The 23,838-nt window shown below is 34.7% G+C and overlaps 4 protein-coding genes across 4 annotated transcripts in view; 2 read left to right on the plus strand and 2 right to left on the minus strand.

Annotated features, from left to right (window-relative positions):
- The window catches only part of LOC125835628 (uncharacterized), a 201,324-nt gene extending 196,685 nt beyond the window's left edge, over positions 1-4,639 (minus strand). The window contains 2 exon segments of the mRNA XM_049514738.1: positions 4,311-4,441; positions 4,601-4,639. Coding sequence (XP_049370695.1) covers positions 4,311-4,441; positions 4,601-4,639 — 170 coding nt within the window.
- On the plus strand, positions 213-4,015 carry LOC125836513 (uncharacterized). Its single transcript, XM_049515684.1, has 5 exons — positions 213-301; positions 1,168-1,276; positions 1,359-1,461; positions 2,886-3,078; positions 3,857-4,015. Exons 2-5 carry the CDS (start codon positions 1,196-1,198, stop codon positions 3,921-3,923), a joined length of 444 nt encoding a protein of 147 aa, XP_049371641.1. The 5' UTR covers positions 213-301; positions 1,168-1,195; the 3' UTR covers positions 3,924-4,015.
- A 3,351-nt stretch (positions 4,640-7,990) lies between the features above and the next one.
- On the plus strand, positions 7,991-11,099 carry LOC125836112 (FT-interacting protein 3). The gene has a single exon (XM_049515198.1). It carries the CDS (start codon positions 8,070-8,072, stop codon positions 11,097-11,099), a length of 3,030 nt encoding a protein of 1,009 aa, XP_049371155.1. The 5' UTR covers positions 7,991-8,069.
- Positions 11,100-11,840: 741 nt separating this feature from the next.
- LOC125836299 (protein CHROMOSOME TRANSMISSION FIDELITY 7-like) lies at positions 11,841-16,587 on the minus strand. The gene is made up of 6 exons (XM_049515486.1): positions 16,418-16,587; positions 15,564-15,819; positions 15,367-15,462; positions 15,176-15,244; positions 14,523-14,872; positions 11,841-12,456 (listed from the first exon to the last, which is right to left on the minus strand). The coding sequence occupies exons 1-6, from the start codon at positions 16,585-16,587 to the stop codon at positions 12,321-12,323; spliced, it is 1,077 nt and encodes a 358-aa protein (XP_049371443.1). The 3' UTR covers positions 11,841-12,320.
- Between the last annotated feature and the right edge of the window lie 7,251 nt (positions 16,588-23,838).

The following is a 23,838-nucleotide window of genomic DNA, read 5'->3' on the forward strand; positions in this document are numbered from 1 at the left end:
TATTTTAAAAAATGGAAATCACAATTTGGAATCTCAATAGCATATTTTATTCCAAAAAAAAGATTAAATATGCTCAATTCACTAAGATGTGGATCAAAATGAACAAATCAATAACTTTAGAGACTAGAAACGCTATTTTCCTTAAGTATGAATTTTGATATTTCCTTTTTATTTTCCCCAAATCCCTCTCCCTGTTAAAAAAAAAAAAAAAAAAAACCTCCCCCGCCGTCAGTCCATCTCCCTGCGCCGGCGTGCCGCTGCTGCAAGTCTTCCACACCGACCGCCGGAGTCCTCCGTAACTGTAAGTTTCTCTTCAAAAACTATTCCTCGCCTTATTTATTGTAGTTGTTGTTCCTTTTTTTAAAAATCGTGCTTTGCTTTGTCATGATTTCTATAGTATTTGCTTTGATATGATTTTACTTGAGCTGAAAGTCTATCTGGAGTAAGATTTGTGTAAACTCTATACGCTCTAGACTTTGCATTGGTTATGTTGTTTATACCTAAATTTTATGGTTTCCTTGATGGAGTTTTTGCTGGCTGTATTTTCACCTAGTCGTAAGAAAGAGGATGAAAGACCTATTGATGCAATGTTGAAACTTGAAACATGGATCCAGTATTGAAAATATACTCTTATTCTAAACATGTATTGAAGAGAGAAATAACAAGATGAGGCACCTAAGGGTGTGACGTAGTGATCAATGAACTTGGTTGAGAATCAATAGGTCACTGGTAACACTAGGTGATTTCTTTTTCATATGTTCAAGTCTTGGTGGATAGAGTTACACGGTGATTGTACCGGTAGGAGGTAGCAGGTACCGCGTGAAATTAGCTGATAGCTGACCCAGACTCCACAGGTATAAAAATTAAAAGAAAAGCACAGAAGCTGCTAAATATACATACATTGCTAAAAGGATTCACATAGTAGACAATGGCTACCGCTACTTATAACAACAAGAATTTGGAAAAATATGATAAATCCAAGGACCTTGCCATATAATGTTTGATATCAATTTTTTCTTCATTTGCTGTTGCATTATCCCTGTTCCATTAGTACCTAATGTGTATGGTTATAATCACCATATACTACCTGGGCCACCTTCTTTTTTATATGCCATTGCCTCTCACCCTTGCAATAATGCTTAAAAAGATTTTACCTCTTCCCATCAGGTGTCCTTTAAGTGCACGCCAAAGAAAGATGAAAGAACAGATGGCTATATTAGGGAATAATAGAATTGAAGATGTTCGGTGGCTTTGTTCCTTAACCGAATCTGAGCTTGTAAGTTATCTCTGTTCATTTTTTTCCTTTTTCTTTTGGGTGATGACCAATATCTTATGTGTGATCTGGTTGAATTTTTTAGGATTTATTGATAGGTTTGAAAGTTCTGATTCAACAACGTGCCAAAAAGATTGGTCATAAGTCTTTAGCTAACAAGTTTGATTTGAAGACCCTTCGAGCCCTCAGTGAGTTTTTGCTTCCTCCTCTCCATAAGTTTGTAACATTTATTCATTACTTGAATGGTGCATCATCTATAAACTGGTATTTGCTGTAGAAATTGGTGAATTTTTTGTCTGTTTTTACTTTCCTTCAGATGGACACTAACTTCTGTTTTTAAAAAATATTGTTACACTTGAGCTCGATAGCGAAAAAATTGCACAGTTATAGCAAGTAAAGAACAAAGGGAGAAGGAAAGAATGAAATCAGAAGATAAGAAGAGGGGATATGAGAGGAGGGAACTTAGCTTTTTCAGTAATTACATCTTTATAATACTTCCAAATATAATTTAAAGAAAGAAAGGTAAAATGGGCAAACAAGTCTGAGATGACATATTAGAGGGTTCTAGAGGGCTTAGGATGTACTAGGAGCATCTTGAAGGAGTTTTTATCTATGAAGAGCTTTAATGGATTCATTATGCAGTCGGGCTACTTCATAAGCATCCATGAGGGTGGCAGGGTTGGCTATCCTCACTAGAGACTTGATCTCTTGTTTCTATACGTTGACAAAGCAAGTTACAAAGTGGAATTCAGTAGGATGGAGGTTAATCATCACCATATTGGTTGCACCCTCCATTGCTCCTAATAACTGTCCACAGTTCCACATCGCTGAGGTTTATTGAACTTATATATAAAATCGCTAAACCTCCTGTGTAGATCTGCCCAGAACATTAGCCAAGATAGACCATCCACTGGGAATCCTTTAAATGCTCTTTAAATCAGTAATTAACTCGATGCATTACTTGTTAAACATAATTCACCTTCATCTATTAGGAATTTGATAGGTTTCAAAATATTTTCCGTGCCTTCTAATCCAGCCCTCGGATTGATGCCACCAAACTCAGGAAAATGAAGCTTCATTTTTGGAGCTTCTGTGCTGAATAGGGAGTGTGATTGGTACTGGTTCAATGACAGAAGCGAGAAGCGAGGTGAAGTGGTAAGCACAGAGCGACTGCTGCTTCTTTTTATAAGAAGATAAGAAGAATCATAGCTTATACAAAACTTGGTATTTAGAGACACAATGTATTTTCGCATTTCTTAAAGTTGAATCTTCGTAGAATTATTGAGTTATTGTGGGTTTCTATCCTAGTGAGGGTCCCTTCATTGCTTGCTTCTTCTTGTGTTGTGCTATTTGTCCTGCATGAATATCTTGCATTACTGTAAATTCAAAAAACTTTACCATGCCTTAATGCGATCAGGTTTACTCCCCTGGATATTTTGCAAAACAATTCACATAATCACACCTGTTTTTCGGCTGCCAAGGCTTTAACATTACCAAAGTCTTTTTCAGTGTAATTATTACTCTTAGCTATAACTTGCAGAAAGAATCCATGTAGTTGACATGTATCACACGTCGGTTTAACTGAAGTTTTGATCACTTCACTATTTGGCAGGTTTCGTTTTGATGGAGCATCTTAAAGGAAAACTTAGAGACCTCTCCAGTACACCTGATACAGCCGAGTCCTCATCAACTTTAGATGCATGTAATTTGTTGAATTATGATCTAGACAAGACTTTTGCAAATATGGGGGTTGAACAGCTGAGCTCCTACATTTGCAACGACAAGAGGAAGAGAATTTTGGAGATGTAAGTTCTCTAGAACTCATTTAATCATTACTCGTAAGTTGATTTATGAATCATATTGGATTGTATTTCTGAGGTCATTCTTCCGGTCTATCCTCGCTTATGATTCCCAACTTGTAGATAGTTTTCCAAGCATGACTTCACGCACCTAAGGGTGTGGCCTAGTTGTCAATGAAGTGAGAGGAAAATCATAAGGTCTCAGGTTCAAATCTCAGTTGAGACAGATCACTAGGTGATTTCTTCTCTTTTGTCCAAGTCTTGGTGGACAAAGTTACCGGGCACTTGTTGTTGGTGGTTGGTAGTAGGTATCCCGTGGAATAAACGATACGCACGCAAGCTGGCACCAGATACCACGATTATAAGACAAAAAAAGCATGACTTCACGATTCGTACATTTTTGTGAGCAATCTCATTTTCTGAAATTTAATCAGATGCATAAAACAACATTTTGTTTCCCAACTTTTGGTTTCCTCGATACATTAAGTCACATTATCTTCTATAGTTTATAGGTCTAGTAAAAAAAATTGTCTCCCTCTGGTATCTGGTTATTCTCAAGGCCTCGACTAATTTGGATTCACGTTGAGTAAGGCCCATTCAAGAGGGAAGTGCTCCTTTTCATGAATTTTTCTATTCCCAGGGTTTGAACCTAAGACCTTTGGTTATACGTCTCGTAATTGAACTCTAGATATCGTGTATTCCAATATTCTTTTTCGTCTTCTAAAGATAAATGATTTCAGATCTTCACACTGCTTGTGTATTAAGTTCTTAACTTGTGCTGTAGGTTTTCTGAAGACATTGCTCCAAATAGAAAGCAGAGAGTTAACAGTGACAACAGTAGATCCATGTAGCAATATAAGCAAGATTATAAGTTATTTCCTAAAATGTAATATTCAAATTTTGATGTTAGGGATATTATTCCCAATTTTGCTTTTCATTTTTTTAACTATATTATGTGTAGCTTTAATATTTTTTTTACTTTTAATTACAAAAAAATTGGTTTAGAGAAAGTATAGAGGATTCTCATATGGTTGCTTTTCAAGTGTAGCAGCTTTTGCTCTTTTTTGGTTTTTGTTATTATTGATCTTCATACCAATTCAGAGACGGATTCAGAATTTGAAATGTATTTGTTCATACTTCCTACAACATCCTCAAGTTTTGTATTGGTTTCTCACCTGATGTCATGTACTTGCATTGGACCTGATGAATTCGGATTAACTTATATTTAAGCCCAAGTTGAGAAGTAAGATGGGGTTGATGATAATCGGTATTTTTTCGAAAAAGTGATTTTATTGATGGCATTTGATATGAGATCGAATGAACTTGATTGAGAGGGAGGAACCCCATTAGTAAAAGACCATAGAGAACTCTGCTTTTTGTATCAACTTTCACACAATCTGAAATATAGGAAACAACGCGTAATAATAAAACTGAAGAATAAGATAGCAATAGAGTAATACAACAACATATCCAGTTAAATTTCACATAGGATCTGAGGGACTAGAGCGTATATAAATTTTACCACTACCTCGTGAAGATAGATAGTAATACAGTAATAACCTGTCATATTGATATGAGAATAGATGACTTTCAGTTATAATTAATCTTCTACCATAATCTTCATCCCCTAGTTAGCTAATGGTGTTATAAAAAACAGAAAAGGTACTTCTATAATTGACTTGTTAATTAGTGAGCATTCGTGTAACTGAATGATTATATATTTATTTATTGGAAAAATTACTATATATTATTTGTAAATGTAAGTTCGTCAGAGATATTAACCATTGTAAAATGTAAATAAATATAAACTCTCTTCCCAAAGCTCACACGTATCTTTAAAGTATATTCTCTGATCTAGTGTGTGGAAGTGATTAAACTCGTAACCTAGAGATCATACAAAAATAATTTTATCATTTAAGATAAAAATAAATCTAGCGTAACTATAAGTTACGAGTTTATGTTAATTCAGTTAAAATATTTTAGTAAATAATACCATAAGTATTTAATTGTGTTGGTACTCAAGGATGTAGCCTAATGGTCAATGAAGTGTGTGGTTAAAGTTTCAGGTTTAATTTTCAACGAAGACAAAATAAAATACTAAATAATTCTTCATAAACATAAAATTCTAATTTCGCTACTGAACAAGGCTCTCCTTCACTTGAAAATATCATTACGCCATATCTTAGTTCAATCGGTGTTCACTCGATTATTTTATTGAATATTTATTATCAGTAGATATATCTGAAAACTTTCATATCAACTTATACAGATGAGATGAAATCACCTTCTTCTTGTTTTATATTGTTCCGTTAAAATTTGAATTTCGATCTTTAAAATTTATATTTATTTCATTGATCGCTAAATTACAAAAGTGATTTATATATGCAATTTGTTTATTATAAATCATCAATTCAATAAAAGTAGGAGCACTGTTACAAAGAGAAACAATTATGGAACACAAGAACAAAGCAACGTTCATTTTTGCAGAGATTAATAGTAATATTTATAATTTTATATATATATCTTTCTGCAAATTTTTCATCTGCTTTCTGCAAGTGGCCTTTTCCAAAAAGCTTAAATAAAAGATAAAAATGAATTAATTAAAAAAAAAAAAAAAAAACTGCCAAAAAATGAACTGAATTTCATGAATGTTTTATTCTTCACATATTATTATTTTAGTAATTATTTACTGAAGAGGGTGGTGGTTTAGCACTGACAGTACTAATTACATCATACTTAATGATAATCTTATTAATTAAATTAATTAACGGTCTTATTTGTTGATATTTACCTTGTTTAGAAGGTAATTACTATGGATGGAATACTGTAATTATAGTGGAGAATAACTTGTCAAACTTTCAATCCTTCTATTTTAATCATGTTACGTACTCGGTGATGATTCGTATAACTGATCTTAATTTATTTGTGTAGACGAAGCTCGAGGGGTGTAAAGGATTCAATAAATTTCCTATTTATTTTTTTCTTTGTGTTTAGTATTTTGTTATATTTTGAATCAACTTAGTAAAATTCTAATTCTGCGACTTTGATATATTGATAGTGTTGTTAGGAATCTTTTACTCTAATGAACAAATTTTATTGTTTCTTATCTTTCTATACTCTCCTTCGAGTTCTTTTTATTAAGATTTTTCGATATAAATAAATATTATTGTTTCTATTTTTCGAAAATAACTTTTTCTTTGTTTTGATTTTTTTTTTTTTTTTTACAATCGTCCTATTGAGTACAATTTGCATGTTTATTTTCAATCCCCATACTTGCATGACTTTTCATAAACATAAATTTATCATGAGCAAAGTACACAAAAGTTGCAACCCCCCAAAAAAATTTAAACACTTCTAATTTCATGATTTTTCACATACAAATTTCATGATTCAACATTCAAGAAATCAGCTGCAACGACAATTTATTCAGTATAATTCTATCAGTATGATTTAGATAAAAGTAGAATCTACCTAAGCTAAATGTAATTGACATGAGATCATAAAACATAAAGTAATAAAATAGCAAGATACAAAACTTATTCAGTATGATTTAGAAAAAAAGTAGAACATACATAGGTTATTTTCGATAAATTTTTAAGTAAAAAAATGTAACTACATGAAATCGTAAAATATAAAGTAATAAAATAGCAAGATACAAAATAATTAAAATGACATATATAATAATAAATTCAAGAAGTTGCATTCATGTAAATTTAATCAGAATAATTATTTTATATTTACTATTTTAAATAAAATAAAACAAAAATTCAGCTTGAGGAAAGGTGCTCAGATTTGATACCATCTGTCTATATCAAATCTCACAAACCCATGCAATTGCCACGTAGATCTTTGTTTTTATGCTTACGTGTCTTTTTTTTTGGTTATTATAATTATTTTTATCTTTTTAAATTTTAATGTGGTATATATAATTAATGAAAGAATAGTACATAAATGATAAAACCAACGGTTTTCCAATAGATAAATGTTTTTACCTATAAGTTATGACACATAGCACATGCAAATTGATATTTTTTGCTAAATAAATCTTTAGAGATTTGTACTTTTTATTTTTCTATATGAAGTTTAGTAATATGATTAGAGACTATTTCTATAGTAAATTATACTATATATTGTAAAGATTATTATCTACTTAGTGAAATTTCACTGAATATATTATTGATAAATGATAACAATAATTTAATATTAAAATATTCAATTTACACTTAGTAAAATAATTTATAGCACACAAACATCAAGTACTTAGATCACACATTTCAAAAGTTTTTCTTTGTTTCTTAAATATCATGTTAAGTCAAACTAACTCATATAAATTATAACAGCGAAAGTATAATTTTACAAATAAAATCGAAGATAATAGAGTACACATATATTTTAGACATAATACATAAATATGACCCTTAACTTGGTTTCAGCAGACAACTACGCCCTCCAATTTTGAGTGTGTGCATAAGTACACACTTAAATTTATATAAAACTGAACAAATAAACACACATGTCCTACATGACATAATATACGTAGGACGTCACGCATGATACAAAATTACAATATAGGACATACTTGTCTATTTTGTTCAATTCTACATAAGTTTAACTATCTACTTGTGTACAAAAAAATTAAATGTCATAATTATCAGCTGATACTTAGTTAAGGATTAAATTTATCTCGATAAGACTATTTTCGATAAATCCTCCGCTCGACCACACAAAATTTATAACAAAAAAGGTAAATAACCTCAACGGGAAAGTACCATAAATGACAAAATACCCACTCCACTTTCATGTGAAACATAACAAAACAAAAATATTAAAAATATATAATTTAAAAAAATAGGCTCCTTCCCCACTTTAAAAGCCTCACACTGTCAACTTTCTTCATTACTATACTCTCCATTTCTCCGACTAACCGGAAAACTCCCCGGAAAAAAAAAATTCTGTTAAACCCATAATTTTTTCAGTTTTTCTGATAGATATCTCAAATGGGTGATCAAATTTGTACAAGAAAAGTCATTGTAGAAGTCTGTAATGCTAAAAATCTAATGCCTAAAGATGGTCAAGGCACTGCTAGTGCTTTCGCCATCGTTGATTTCGATGGCCAACGACGTCGTACTAAGACCAAGTTTCGAGATCTCAACCCTCAATGGGATGAGCGTCTCGAGTTTTTGGTCCATGATGTTGATTCAATGGCGTCTGAGATACTTGAATTGAATGTGTATAATGATAAGAAGATCGGAAAAAGGAGTAATTTCCTTGGGAAAGTTAAGATTCCCGGTAGTACTTTCGTCGGAGTTGGGTTGGAAAGTTTGGTTTATTATCCGTTGGAGAAACGGAGTGTTTTTTCGCAGATTAAAGGTGAGATTGGGCTTAAGATTTGGTATGTAGATGAAGAAATTCCGCCGCCGCCGCCAGTAACGGAGGAGAAAAAGGAGGAAGTTGCAGCGGAGGCAGCGCCGGAGAAGAAAGAAGAGAAACCCCCAACTCCGGCGCCGGAGGTGAAAGAGGAGAAACCCTCTACTCCGACTGAGGAAAAGAAAGAGAAATCGGAGAAGAAGGAAGAGGAGAAGAAACCGGATGAATCAGCTGAGAAGAAGGAAGAAACCCCACCGAAAAAAGACGGCGAACCACCAGCAGCGGCAACATCACCACCGGAGCAGCAACCGGAAGTAATGGAGCATCCACCAATAGCTCAACACAAACCCCCAAATAAAAACCCATCAGCAAATGAAAACACCAGTGAGCTCAAAATCCTTCATAAGAATCTCTCCACCGGAGTTGATCGTCGAACAGGGGCATTTGATCTCGTCGATCAAATGCCATTTCTATATGTTCGACTTGTGAAGGCGAAACGGGCTCATCACGAGCCCGATTCGTCTGCTTATGCAAAACTGGTAATCGGAACTCACAGTATAAAAACCAAATCACTCGCTGATTACAGAGAATGGGATCAAGTTTTCGCGTTCGACAAAGATGGATTGAACTCAACTTCATTAGAAGTCTCAATTTGGGTCGAAAAGAAAGGAGCAGATGATAAAATCGTCGAAAATTGCATCGGAAATGTGTCGTTTGATTTGCAGGAAGTTCCCAAAAGAGTGCCGCCGGACAGTCCATTAGCTCCACAATGGTACAGTTTAGAAGGTGTCACCGGCGATCAGAACCCACCGGGAAATGACGTTATGCTGGCGGTGTGGCTCGGGACTCAGGCGGATGAAGCTTTTAACGAGGCGTGGCAGTCGGATTCCGGTGGGCTGATACCGGAAACCCGAGCCAAAGTTTACCTTTCTCCGAAGCTGTGGTATTTAAGGCTAACGGTTATCCAAACCCAAGACTTGCAGCTAGGTTCGGGTGGTACCGAGCCTAAGGTTCGGAGTCCGGACCTCTACGTGAAAGCTCAGCTCGGGGCGCAGTTATTCAAGACGAGCCGAACCACGGTGGGCACGTCCAGCTCGGCGTCCAATCCCACGTGGAATGAAGACCTTGTCTTCGTTGCCGCCGAGCCGTTCGAGCCGTTTTTGGTGATCACAGTGGAAGATGTTACTAATGGTCAAGTGGTGGGGTATGCTAAGGTACAGGTCACATCCATCGATAAGCGTACCGACGACAAATCAGAGCCAAGATCAAGGTGGTTCAATTTGATTGGTGACGAGAAAAAGCCATATGCCGGTAGAATACACGTGCGAACTTGTTTGGAGGGTGGGTATCACGTGCTTGATGAAGCAGCACATTTAACAAGTGATGTCAGAGCCACAGCAAAACAATTATCCAAACCACCTATTGGATTGCTTGAAGTTGGTATAAGAGGGGCCAACAATCTCCTCCCTGTGAAAACAAAAGACGGTACACGTGGCACCACCGACGCCTACGTGGTGGCCAAGTACGGGCCTAAGTGGGTCCGGACACGTACTATCCTCGATCGTTTCAATCCGAGGTGGAACGAGCAATATACATGGGACGTGTACGATCCTTGCACCGTGCTAACGATCGGGGTGTTTGATAACGGGAGGTACAAGCACGACGATGCACTCAAAAAGGACGTACGACTCGGGAAGCTAAGGGTACGACTCTCAACGCTCGACACAAATAAGGTGTACATGGGTACTTACTCACTCATGGTCTTGCTCCCTAGTGGTGCAAAGAAAATGGGTGACATTGAGATTGCTTTAAGGTTTACTTGTTCATCATGGTTGAGTTTGATACAAGCTTATACTAATCCTATGTTGCCAAGAATGCATTACGTACGCCCATTTGGTCCAGCCCAACAGGACATATTAAGGCACACAGCTATGAGGATTGTGACAGCAAGATTGGCTAGATCAGAACCAGCATTGGGTCAAGAAGTGGTTCAATGTATGTTGGATTCCGACACACACATATGGAGCATGAGGCGTAGTAAGGCGAATTGGTTCAGGGTGGTGGGGTGCTTGTCTAGAGCAGCCACGTTAGCTCGTTGGCTCGATGGAATTCGTACATGGGTGCACCCACCAACAACAATCTTGGTACATATACTATTAATAGCCATTGTGTTATGTCCACACCTAGTCTTACCTACAATATGTATGTATGCATTCTTGATCATTTCCCTGAGGTACCGATATCGCCAACGTGTTGCAATCACAATGGATCCTCGATTGTCCTACGTAGATGCAATAGGCCCCGATGAGCTCGACGAGGAGTTTGATGGGTTCCCAAGCTCGAGGCCTATGGAACATGTTCGTGTGCGATACGATAGGTTGAGGGCACTAGCAGGGAGGGCACAAACACTACTAGGTGATGTAGCAGCACAAGGGGAAAGACTAGAAGCATTGTTCAATTGGAGGGATCCTAGAGCTACTGGTATATTTGTGATTGTGTGTTTATTTGCTTCATTGGTGTTTTATGTGGTTCCATTTAAGGCATTTGTGTTAGGGTCAGGGCTGTACTACTTACGCCACCCTCGGTTCCGCGACGACATGCCATCGGTCCCCGTCAACTTTTTCCGGCGACTACCACCACTTTCCGATCAAATTCTTTAAGATTATTGAGTGGTGTTTTTATGTTTTTCATTATTTTAGCTTTTTAGACTAGTTTTTCATGGTTGCTCTCTTTCATGTTTACTTTGTGTAAAACATGACAATTGACATAACTATTTATTTAATTCATTGTTTTGTTTTCTCAATATGTATATTTTTGACCGTTGGTGTATTGGGACCAGAAAAATATATTGTATACTTTAAATTGGGTTGGTGGGTGTGTTAAAAAGTGGACCAAATATTGGATTTTAATGAAGTGACCGTTAGATGAGTCAGATATGTTACTTGCAGCTGAAAAAGAACAGAAAAGTATATTGTTTTTAGAGTTAATTGTAAAAAAAAAAAAAAAAAAACTTATAGTTGGAGTGTGAAACTCGTAAAAATGAAATTATTTTTATCGAGAACAATGAAGGACACTAGAGTAATGTAATGAAAGAAATATATAAATTGAACAAACATCCTTCTAGTTCATGTTCCATAAAAAGACAGAAGAAAAAGGGGTGTGTTGTAAAAATCTTTACTTTAAACATAGATTTGGTTGAAATTTGAAAATAAAGAATGTTTAAAGTTAAATGGTAGTATATAAAAGTCGAAGTTGAAAAATGGTATTTAGAAGTTGAGGTTGTAGTTAGATATGGATTTCACTTCATACCAAGGAGTAAGAATTGATTCATGCAAGTCAGAGTAAGGAATTGTCCACTTCATCACCCGAAGAGCGGCCTACAAAGAAAAGACTCCAAAAGTACCAATGCTCAATTCAAAAGAAAGAGCAATCAACAATCTTCAGTGTGTAAACATCATAACCAAAAAATTCCAAACTTCTTGCTTCAATGCAATGCACATTAAGCATAAAAGTCCTATGATTTTGCATAAATATACAGCAAAAAAACATCTACTCTCTTATAATATATGCTAATGTAGCCAAAGGTTGAAGGAGAATATCCTATTAAGGTCATCAGTCCCAGTACTTTTACTACCGGTTTCCGCGAGACAGATTGTAATCAGGCAAGCTTAAGCTTCTTGAACTCCAGGAAAGGCTGAGAAGAAACATCTTGTTCCTATGACTGTCGTTGATGCTTTGTCTTCTGCGAAAAAGCAAAAGAAGAAAGCTTCTATTGCTGCCAAAGGATACGCCTTTACATCAATCTTTATTGCAGAGTTGTAGTTCCTTCTGGGAGACTACTTCGCGGGAAGATTTCTTAAGGACTATTTCTCAGGTCCTTACTATAAATCAGAAGTTGTATAAATCAAGAATGAGTTGCTCCTTGTATAACTCGAGATGAAGGCCTTTCCAGCTGAGGTTGGCTGAGAATAGGCTAACTCGGACCGTTTAAGACCTAAATCCTTGCAAAAACTTTCCCTGCATTGAAAAATGAGAAGCAAGTTCAGACTTTAACTTAAATCATAAGCAATCCATATATACGTGGAACTTTGGCATTCCAGACAGCAAAATAATCATTTCCTCTTAACTTATTTGACCAAAATATAACAATTACTTTGCAGATAACTGTCATGCAATAGAAAGTAGATTGAAGTGTTGACATAATTGCAGATTTTGTGGATCCTCTATTGTATCTGGAATTGCATCTCCATCATCTTCAATAACCAGGTTGGCCCAAAAAACTAGAAAAAATGTAAATCTTTGTTTAAGTCTATGTATGATTCTTCTGTTGCCTTCAAAAGTTCGGTCATTTCTGTCAAGACATACAGTCCACCAAATGGCTTGAGGAATGGTATTCTAAGTCTTCTGTGATTTCTTGCATAACCACTCTTTGTTCCAGCATTGCAGTAGCTCAAAAATGGATTTTGGCATAGTCCAAGATGCCAAATATTGCCAAAAACATGCATCATAACTGACTAGTAGTTCTACAGTGCAAGAAGAGGTGGCCAACATCTTCATAGTGTTCTTCACACGTCAGACACCTACTGCAAAGCTGAAATCCCTTCTTTTGGAGGTTGGACTGAGTGAGAAAACCCTCCCTAGTGAACTCCATACTTGGGCAGTTTCTAAGCAACATCCAATCTTTCATCTTGGTGTACTCTTTCTCCATTCCTTGGTCGTTTCTTTCCAATATATTCATTACAGCTTTAACCAATTATAGTGTATTAACATGTAATGTAGCTTTCTTTTATCAAATCTCAGGGACATGGTCTACTCATGAGGATACTTTTCTTTATAACCGAGAAATTTCCGGAGGGCCAGTGGTGCATAGCTCGCAACTCAGTGAATAATGCTCCCCACCCCCTCTACCTCTCTTCTCATCTTAAGAGACCATTGATGCTCAATTACAGAGATTATAGTTTCTTCAGTATGACTGCAGACATCAGACTTTATCATTTGGCAATTGAGATAGAGAACTAAACATCACATTGTGAAAGGAAATACCACTCAAGTATCCCAGACCTCCTTTGAAACTGATAGCCAAGGATGGTTGCATCTTGCATCCTCTATTCTCCTGTAAGCTTGACTAAAACATAATTCTTCCCCAAGGTAGAATCCCTTTTTTCACCATTGACAGCTTAATCATTCCTGAATTTAAAACTGCTACACGTTGAATATAGGAAGAAGTGGACAAAACCTTCTTAATCATTAAGAAATGGACTTTGGGCTTAACTCCTATCCAAAAGCTAGCTCACGAGGTGAAAATTGCCCAAGATCATAAAAGGAGACAAGAGTTCATTTCCTCCACTGATGTGGGACACTTAACAATAATCATCTCTAAACCATCTTGATAGTACTCAATTATATCCCTCAAAATAATTTTCTTATCAAGATAATTTTTGCATGGAAAGACCAGACGTATTTTGTATTCCAAAGCTTGAACTTTTGTGCCATATCCACTTCTACAAAACATTATGTCTGAAAGTGTAATAGCACAGGAGTGTAAAAGTCTTTGGTAGACTTTAAAAAGTTGGACAGCTCTAGATCTTGAGAAGCACCATAGTCCATACACAAAGAGTCTCAATCATGTATTCCAGCAGCAGTGAGTGCTACACCATTCTAATTTTGCAATATAGATGGAGTACACTGTAGTACCCTAGTAGGATCTTCTCATACAATATAGATAGAGTACACAATTCTTACCTAGTGAATACCACCAGGACCCATTTCATAAATTATCAAGTGTGAGTCGAGAAGAATTCAGCTGCAAATCCACAAAGGCACTTACCAAGCCAGAGCATCAGATTGCTTACTCTATGAGAATTAGGTCTGTTGATCTGTGACAGTCGCTTTCCTTCTTTTTCCAGTGGTCGTGTTTCTCAGACATGAACTTTTTGTTTCCAATTGAAACTAATAAGGAGCAATTACTAGTTTGAACATCTAACTTTCGTCATTTTAACTTCACTGGCTACTGAGCATGCAACTGATTTTCAATTAAAAACTTCAAGAAACCATAACAACTCTGAGAAAGTGAATGGTGTTACCTAACAGCATCAAGTAAATAGCTGGCGATATGCTTTCTTCTGTTGGAGGGAGTGACCCAAATGGCTCTAATGCCACATACCGCAGATACAGCTTCCTTCTCACACAACACTATTCCACTGATGCTTTCATCAGACTCTTCACAGCTTTTGGTTGGTTGATTTCTTCTTACCATTTCCCTCTGGAAACTCACTCCTCCAAATTGGAGCGTGGTTGAAGTCTGTTTTGCTTCCTTCTCAGGTGAGACATTACACCTGCTACCTTCTGGCATTGAGAGTATCTTATAAGCCCTCTTAATGGGCTCTGCTACCAGACATCCAGATACTCTTTGAGAAGATATAAACAGATACACCTGTTAAGGAGAGAAATGTTTCAGAGTTCCATTCACAGAGCTAGTAAAACTCAGACAGTCGCATAACCACCACACAGAATTTCTCACTAAAATTAGTCAGCAAAATGGGGACAGACATTCAATGTCATAGGAAGACTAAGAAGCTCATTGAACTGAAGTAACTTATAATTCACGTTAAAAGATAAATGAAGCAGAGAGTAGGAAGCCGGAAATTTGAAATTTGCTATTGATTGGTGAACAACTTTTGACAATGAAGTTTGTTTTCTATGACCATAAGTTTATTAGAATTGCAAGAGTAGGAACCTTGCATAGCTGATGATATATCCACCCATCTCCAAGTTCCATCTCCATCATCTTCACAACTTCCTTTACCTGCCAACAATGCACTCTTCTCTTAAGTCTGTGAACTATGTTTAGCATGACTAACTAGAGAAATGCCAATCAAGGAAGTAAAAATACAGTTTTTCATGCATAAACAAACAGTATCTGTAAACCTTGTTTTTCTGAGGAGTAGGGTCATCGTCCAGCACCAAGATAATTCGCCCAATTTCAAGTGAAGGAATTCGAATAATTCTTTCATTCCGCCAACCCTGGACATTTTGTCAAAGCCCAGTGGGACAAAACTTTAATCTTTTCATAACATCAAGCACAATCGAATATTTTGAAATACCAAATTTTGTTACTGAATTACCTTCAATGGAATACCATGCGTATAATTCTTGTGAAACGTTTTATGAAACTTTTCATCCTCTTCATCACCTTTGGCATATTTGAATCCACAGATAGTACAAGTATGCAATAAAAAATCAGACTGCCCGAGTTCCAAATAGAATTGGGCATACTTTCTCTTCTTATTCAGAATTTTCCTGGACTTTGCCACCTCCAAGTTTGGCACCTCCAAGTCTATTTCCTTGGATGCTTCGCCAGTTGATGCCCCATTCATTTGCCTGCAAAATCAGCTTAGCATAAGCAAAGAACTTGAAGAAAAAATAAGAAAGGTCATCAATGTTAAGTAGTAACAACTCTGAGATGCAATTTCTTTTCAAACACATGGCTAATAAACCACTATTGTCAAACATTCAACGAAGCTCTTCTACAGCTAGGTGTAAGTAAAATTTGAACAAAACAGCAATACCAACGAAAGGTAATCCATAGAGATGTCCAAAAACAAAACAAAACTAAATAAACTATAGAGCAACAGACAATTTGGATTTAAAAAATACTAGCAAATCTCAATTGAGGATGTAGCTAACAGACTACAAGTTCAATTGAACCAAGTCCTTCAATACAAAGCTTAGATATACAAGTAAAAATCATCAAATTTTCAATAAAACACATCAAAATTGAAAAGTGTAACGAGAATAGTTCAAAATCATAAAAATTGAACCCATCAAACTAAAATTCTAGATCCACCACTGCTACCAATCAAACACTTCTCTTAGCAGAAATTCCAAGATTCAAATGGCATCTATGTATGTACAGGTAAAAAGAAAAAAACCCCAATTCAATGCAGTGAAACAGAAAATAAGTGAATTTACACCATACCCATTTGAATTTTGAGGTCTTCGCTGGTATGTAACCAAAATTTCTGGTTGTACCTTCTTATACTCGAAATCATCACTGACAATTTGAGATGAATCTACACTCTTGTGCGTAATCGATGAAGAAGAAGAAGAAGAAAATGGCTTAAAGAAGCTGTTAATCTTCGATTGCATAGCTCAAATTTAACTGATTTCTTCGATTTCCCTTCAGCCCTTTTTCACATTTCACCTGTAAATTTCATATGAAAATTTTGGTGTAGCGCCATTTTCTACAAGATTTTCCCGCCTTTATACTATGAGCAAATTCAAGAGAGTAGTACTTTTGATTATTATTACTTGGATACCCAAATGTTTGGAAAATAGCATTTCACCCCTCAAAAGTTAATTAGAGGGAAATTACGTCGATAAGCAAACATATACTTGTTTTAGTATTTCTTGACTGGCCATCTAGAGATAAATCTATTGTCTAATTTTAAAATCGGGAGAGGAGAGATTAGATAGACCAAAGAATATAGAGAGTTCGATCGACCCATTAGATTGAGGTGATTTGTGTTCAGGAGTGACGCCCGGACGAACGACTTGTTTGGTTACGAAATTGGATGAAATACAAATGCTCGCCAGTTAATCTATTTATCCCCGCTCAACGATGTAGTTAGATAGTTAATTGGATTAGGCGACTAGAGGTGTATTGCCCGACTCATACAATTAACCCAATAAACCAGTAACTTGAAAACCAAAATTAATTCTAAGCCAATAATATGATACATGATATTCAATATATGTTGCAGCCCTGGAATTTCTTTTAACTTGCTTGAAACAGTATACTAAAGTCGTTCAAAATTAGCTACTTTCATTTAGTGCATAATTAGTAGTAATTAACAATCAATCACAACTCTTGAAAAGGATACTTTTACTTTTATTTGTAGAATTAAGCATTAAATATAAATTGATCATAAGTCCCTTGGGAACGATACCTCGTTTCTTAAAGAATCTATATTACTTGCGCGACCACATACTCTTGCGTGTATATGTTGTACGCTGGGTATTGTTGGTCGAAGGAGTTGCATTGAAGTTAGAGTTGGAAGAATTGGGCCACTGATTTTGAATACAGTTGGGCTAAAATATAGGCTGCTGAGTTGATTAAGAAAAAGGGCCCAACAGTTGATATTTCTAAGGGGTTGAAGAAATTGGTAAGGAAGTGGCTACAATTGCAATTACAAATTAAGGATTACAATTATAACAAATTAAAGTTAAAAAGTTTAGCTGTTTGAATTTAATTGATGAATTCGGCCAAAAGTTAAATAAGATAAAGTCATATAAATTAATTAACAAACTTCTTGATTTTAACAAAATAAAATAATTATCTTAAGTATAAACTAATTAACTCAAAATATAGCTTATAATTAAGCTAAAATAATTAACAAAATATTTAATTGAAAATAAAATCTCTTTGAGATGATTTTCGAATATTCATAAGATACACTAATTATATACATAATTATGTAAAACATATTATATTATTTGAAAATTATAATAATGACAAATTTTGTTCAAACTAACTCGCTAACTATTTTGAATTTTATAAAAACTAATTATTTTAAATCGTTTGAAATTGAAGAAGCTCGATGATTAATCTATATTGTAGAGGTCCAAATTGGATGTCAACATTCATCGTCATTTCTTATCTTCTTCTCTTTATATTATATTGTTTTGAGCTTGATTTAATAACAAAATATAGATTTTCAAACAAATGAGATGTAAAAAAATAATCATAAAATATATAATCTTTTACAATTAATATCTATCATTTGAAAATAGTTTTTTAAAGCTTTAGATAAAAAATAATAGTAATAAGAAAATGAGTTTGACCGAAAATAAAAGTAACATTGTGCATAGACAAACACACACCAATATACTTGCATATGAGACATGTCACACCATTAATTAAATATATATACATGAAGATAAATTGGTTTAGCCCAATTTTTCTTAACAACCGAATAAGGCTATAAATTGTCATGCATGCATGCATTAGGTTCTGAAAATTGACATTAAAAAATAATGAGGATTAATGTATTGTAAATGGCTCTGTGACAAACTAATATAAAAGAAAGTGCGAGAAGTTATAAGTTAACCATCTTAAAAACTTTTTAAATTTTAAATCTTACCTTTCAATTAATTCAAATTTCTCATAAATAAAAGAATAAAAAACTAAAAATCCAGAAAGGTCCCACTAAAAATATTACCACCCACATAACTTGTATGATTTTATGATGATCCAAAACAGAGAATCCAAAGGTGTATTCATGAGGTCAAGTTTAAAATATGGAAAAACTACCTAAACCACACGTACATCACTACCATATATACTATATTTACCTCTAGTTTAAAATAATTACACACATTACCATTTTTAATATTTATATCTTATATTTTAAAAAATTTATTAAGATACACAAATCCCTTAAATATGGTATTGAATAATTATCTTAAATTTAAATTCCTTAATTATATTTATGCTCATTAACAAGTTAATTTTTTTCTATTCTCATCTGCCGTCGGTCGTTCCCCACCCCATGTCCAGCAACCCACTTTCTTTCTTCTTCTTCTTCTCCCTCTTTAATTTATTTCTTCATTCTCTCAATACATGTTTGCATGTTCAAATCAGTATTTTACATATATGTTTATTTTTATTGTTTTATTATTCTCAAGTATCTTGATTTTATATCTGAGTTAAAATTCATAATGTTCTTAAGTTTAATTTAAAAAGGTTTTACAAATTAGGTTTTATATTTTTTTATTTTGTTGTTTCTCAAACGCTTTAATGGCTGACCATTCTCAAAATCCTACGATTCTTGTTAAAGGTACTACACATTAACAATATTATACTAAACCAGACAACTTTTATTACTCATTAATTTGTCATTGCAGGGACTAAATCTTCATCAATCAACATTCAAGCCGAGAAAAGATCTAAATATAGAAACGACCCAATCAAGATGGAAGAATTACGGCAAGTTTTAAGTAACAGAACAAATACACCATTAGATATGCAACAATGTTGGATACAAATCATGTGTACATGTATCTAGTTAAGAGTTCATGTATCTGGCTTAAGATTATATGTATCTATGAGAAAAAAATTCAGATACTAAAAAGGGAAGAATTTTGAAAAAAATTACTCTTTTTTTTTGGATTAATGATAAACAGATACTCTACCATCGTGATTTTTCCTAAATTTGTGTGTTTCAGTTACATTTCATATTTAGATACATATAATTATATGTATATGCTTATTATGTATCCGGAATACATATTTTTGAATATAATGTATGAAACTAATACTTGATACATCAAATTAATACTAGATACATATAAATAGATACATGAAATAAATATTAGATACATATAACAAATACATTAAATAAATCTAGATACTTCTATGATACATATGGATGTACATGTATGATGTTCATGTATCTAAGTGTTTAGTTGGTTGGATGCATCATATATTGATATCTGATAATAAATACATCAAATTAATGGATTTATTATTTAAATAGTAATAAAATGAAATTAATCAAATTAAATGACTAATATATACATGTTTTTTTTTTATCTTTTATTAATAATATTAATGAATTTATTATTTCAAACAATAATAAAATAAAATTAATTAAACATACATTGATTTCCGCCTTATAATAAGAGATTTGATTAATTAAATTTTCAAAAATAATTGTCCATGTATTCTGAAAAAATCTTAATTATAGAAATAATTAAGGAAATCAGTTACAACCAATTAATTTAAACAAATAAAATACGTATCTCAATTTTAAAATTCGACATATACATATGTCTCACGGATTCCAATTGGTGTATCCTAAGCATAAAATATGATAGAGGAAGTAATATTTGAAACTATTGGGAATCTTAGTAATTAGGACCTAAACTAGTGGGATTTATGTAGTTTGCCTTGAAATATTTTAAAGATATAGTTATTTACAAACGCATAATAAGTTGCAAGTCAACTAGTGAAGTATAAAATCCAAAATTCAGTTGATGAACAAATTAGAGAGCATATAATTCATGACGACAAACCTTTTCCAATCAGGAATTGGAATTACGGCCCTGTTCCTATTCATAGTGAATTTGGGATTTAAGAATCCTTCTACTATAAATGTAGGCAATTGTTGTTGGAAGAGACAAAAAATTAATCCCAAACTCCTCCTTTGTGTGCATATTCCAAAAAGTTCATGGACTATAGCACATGAAAATCGGCTTTAAAGTCATGAAGCTACTACGTGGTGGTTGCAATAGAATTGAACTTCCCGATTTGATTATATTTCGCATCTTGAGCTACCTGCCTCTTCGGTCTTTGTTCAAATTCAAATGCGTATGCAAGCTGTGGTCTACACTATTTCTGCATCCAACTTTCTTGTACTTCCGTAGCAAACACTCCCCCTTCGCTCATTTTCTCTCTGAGGATGCAAAATTCTTGACAAAGCTCCGTTTTGACAATCCAGAGACATGTTGGGACTTTACCACAATCTGTTTTAGTAGTCACTTCTTATCTCTAGAGAAGAAGATGATAACTTCTTCTCAAACTGTGATGTACCGCATACTATCCCTACAGCTCTGTGATGCACTCCCAATCCCCAGTCCCCAAAATCCTAGTTTGTGCATTACCCTAGAGTTTGTTTCCATTACCTCTAACCCTTATGGTGGTTCTGTTAAGTTGATTTCTGTTTATGAAGATGGAAACAACAACCTCGGTTATGAAATTCTCTCTCTCGACATTCATGTCCCTTATCGCTGCTGGCGAGCCATTGACAATGTGCTACCACTGCCTAGGGATGGACAAATGATGAATAGCATTCAACTCTTTTTTAGAAGGGGCGTTGCTTATTGTATTCGCTTTGTTGAAACAACAGAGGAGATCGATGATATACAAATTGATATTATAGATATGGTTAATGAGACCTACATTGGTCGTACTATTTTTCCCAGAGAAAGATTCATGAACACCACTTTGCATCTCATGGATTGGAACGGACGTCTCTCCTTTGCTCAACTAGTAAAAGATGAGCTTCATGTCTTGAAACTAGACGATCACACAAAATTGAAATGGGCTCAAACAAAGCGCATCATCAAGCTGCACTGCTTGAAATCGTATCATAAGGTGGACCTAATAACATTTCATGCTTGTGATGTGTCTACTTTGGTGTTTATCCGGCTGGACAAAAAGGACAAGCGATTCCTCTGCTATTATAACATTAATACCGGCGAGTTGAATACTCGTGATATGCATGTAACCGGGTCTGAGAACACAAATGATGATGCCGAACTGGTCGCATATTATATCACTCAAATTGGCTTCTACAAAGCAGGCTTGTAGAAAATTAGATATTGTTGTTATTACATATTTATCGCTGAGAAGACAAACTCGACTGTTGATTTTATCACTGATTGATTGAATTTTCCTGTTTCTATATGCGTCAGATATTCTGCCTTAATCCTTTTGTTTTATGCCTCTTGAGTTATCATATTTCAGAATTTGTTTTGTATTGCTCATCTGCTTCACATTTAGCTGATATTTTGAGTTTATGCTGCTCGTATAGATCGAGGAGCTCTTGAAATGGAAATAGTAGAATCTACGACTTGAAATTGCATTGGTTGTGACGACACAAGACATGTCAAGTGAAACTAAATTTCATGGTTTTCTCGTTTCCTCTAATTTATGTGGTAGCTTTATATATCTTCATTACTTAAGGATATAGTAGGAAGAATGTACTTGTAGGTTGGCAACTATCCTTTTAGCATGTCTGCTAGTATTATTTAGCATGTAGCATCTATGCAACACTTAAATTATCAAGCTTACGCAAATACTCTATATTCACAAGTCGTAACCAAATCTAAGATAACAATCCATCATTTATTCTCCGAAACTTTTTAGAACCATATCAAATTTTGGTATTAGAGTTTCCCAGATATGGAATATTTTGAGATACGTGGAGAAAGATTTCGACTAACTCAAATTTGGCCAAGACACCTTAGAGGTTTATAACAAATTAAGCATGTATCCTTGCTGGTGGAACCGATCCTCTCAACAACTATTTGATAATATGTCCCAAGCATGTGACTGTTCCAAGGTGTTTGCTAAAACTCTCCAAGGAGACGCAATTGGTATGCGATGCCAACAATGAAGTTTGGAGAGAATCAAGTTGTGGCTATTGCAGACAAGTCTCTTGTTTTTACATTGGAGTTTGATGAGGCTTTCAATCTAATTTTCTCTATATTCATAGCTTATGACCGTTCTGCACTAGCATATCACTGTATTCCCAAGTCTAATGCCTAGGCTCTTATTTCACACGCATTAGATGCACACAACAATACCTTCACAGAACTTTTTGTTGTAGTATATGATAGGGTACACGTTGAGCTCAATAGGAATTTTGCAATGTGTCTCAAACAAGAGACCCGAGTTTTTCAAGCTGAATCCAAATGGACAAGTTCCTTTGCTGGACACACTTGATAACCATGTGTGTGAGAACATTGCTATTGCTTGTTGTATTACCCTATGGCACCACCAGTCTATTCTGACTTGTTTGCAGGTTGAGAGCCACAACACTCTTGACATATTTGGCAAAGAACGTTAGCCGTTATATGCACAGAAATGGCTCCAACGTTTATGATATTCTAATTGATCTGAATTTGGAAAGTTTGGGGATACTATATATCGGATGTGTTCTACTTTGGACGCTCTGATTTCGGGAAATAAATTTGCACCTGCCAGTCCCTTGTTGTTGCTTAACAGTAATCAATGTATTTCTCTTGTTCGCGCAATTTGCTTCTCTTTTTTTTAGAGACGGATTGAAATTTCCAGATCATCTTATAGTTCAAGTTCGAGGATCACATCTTATCAGGGTAGAGTCTTCTAAGAGCATTGGTAAATACAACATGCTAATGAAGCTCGTTATCGTGTTTGAAGATCTGGTTACAATTGGGGGCAATAATCTGCAGGTAATTAACCAGGTTTCGTAGCTTTTCTCTGGATGTATTTATTCACACTATTGTAATTGGTGGTTGAATACATGATGTATGTGGAGAGGATTCATTGGTTGAATCATAGTTATCCTTTGTGGTAGAGTTCTTGGAACCAGATTGCTCAAGTAGAGCCAAGGTCTTCTTGATTCTTTTAGCAACATTTCTTCCTCTTTCTAAAGCATTTGTAGAGGAACTTGATCCTTTTGGAGTCAAAGAACCAAAAACAGGAGTTGATGCGGAAGACACTTGAAGTGTTTGTTGTCCTAATGTAGGAGTCTTGCTCATCGTAACAACTTCGAAACATGCAAAGATAACACCAAGAATTCCTTCAACTTCAGCAGTGAATTTGGAGCTAGTGGCCTTAGACCCAATTGATTG

The sequence above is a fragment of the Solanum verrucosum genome, unplaced genomic scaffold (genome assembly GCF_900185275.1).
Source record: "Solanum verrucosum unplaced genomic scaffold, falcon-dt-bn FXZP01000284.1, whole genome shotgun sequence".
Classification (NCBI taxonomy): Eukaryota; Viridiplantae; Streptophyta; class Magnoliopsida; order Solanales; family Solanaceae; genus Solanum; species Solanum verrucosum.

Coding starts and splice junctions, on each gene's coding strand:
- LOC125836513 (XM_049515684.1), top strand. CDS start 1,196: ATGAAAGAACAGATGGCTATATTAGGGAATAATAGAATTGAAGATGTT. Junction 1,277..1,358: donor CCTTAACCGAATCTGAGCTT/GTAAGTTATCTC, acceptor TGAATTTTTTAG/GATTTATTGATAGGTTTGAA. Junction 1,462..2,885: donor GAAGACCCTTCGAGCCCTCA/GTGAGTTTTTGC, acceptor ACTATTTGGCAG/GTTTCGTTTTGATGGAGCAT.
- LOC125836112 (XM_049515198.1), top strand. CDS start 8,070: ATGGGTGATCAAATTTGTACAAGAAAAGTCATTGTAGAAGTCTGTAAT.
- LOC125836299 (XM_049515486.1), bottom strand. CDS start 16,587: ATGCAATCGAAGATTAACAGCTTCTTTAAGCCATTTTCTTCTTCTTCT. Junction 15,820..16,417: donor AGACCTCAAAATTCAAATGG/GTATGGTGTAAA, acceptor CTGATTTTGCAG/GCAAATGAATGGGGCATCAA. Junction 12,457..14,522: donor TATTTACTTGATGCTGTTAG/GTAACACCATTC, acceptor TTTTCAATGCAG/GGAAAGTTTTTGCAAGGATT.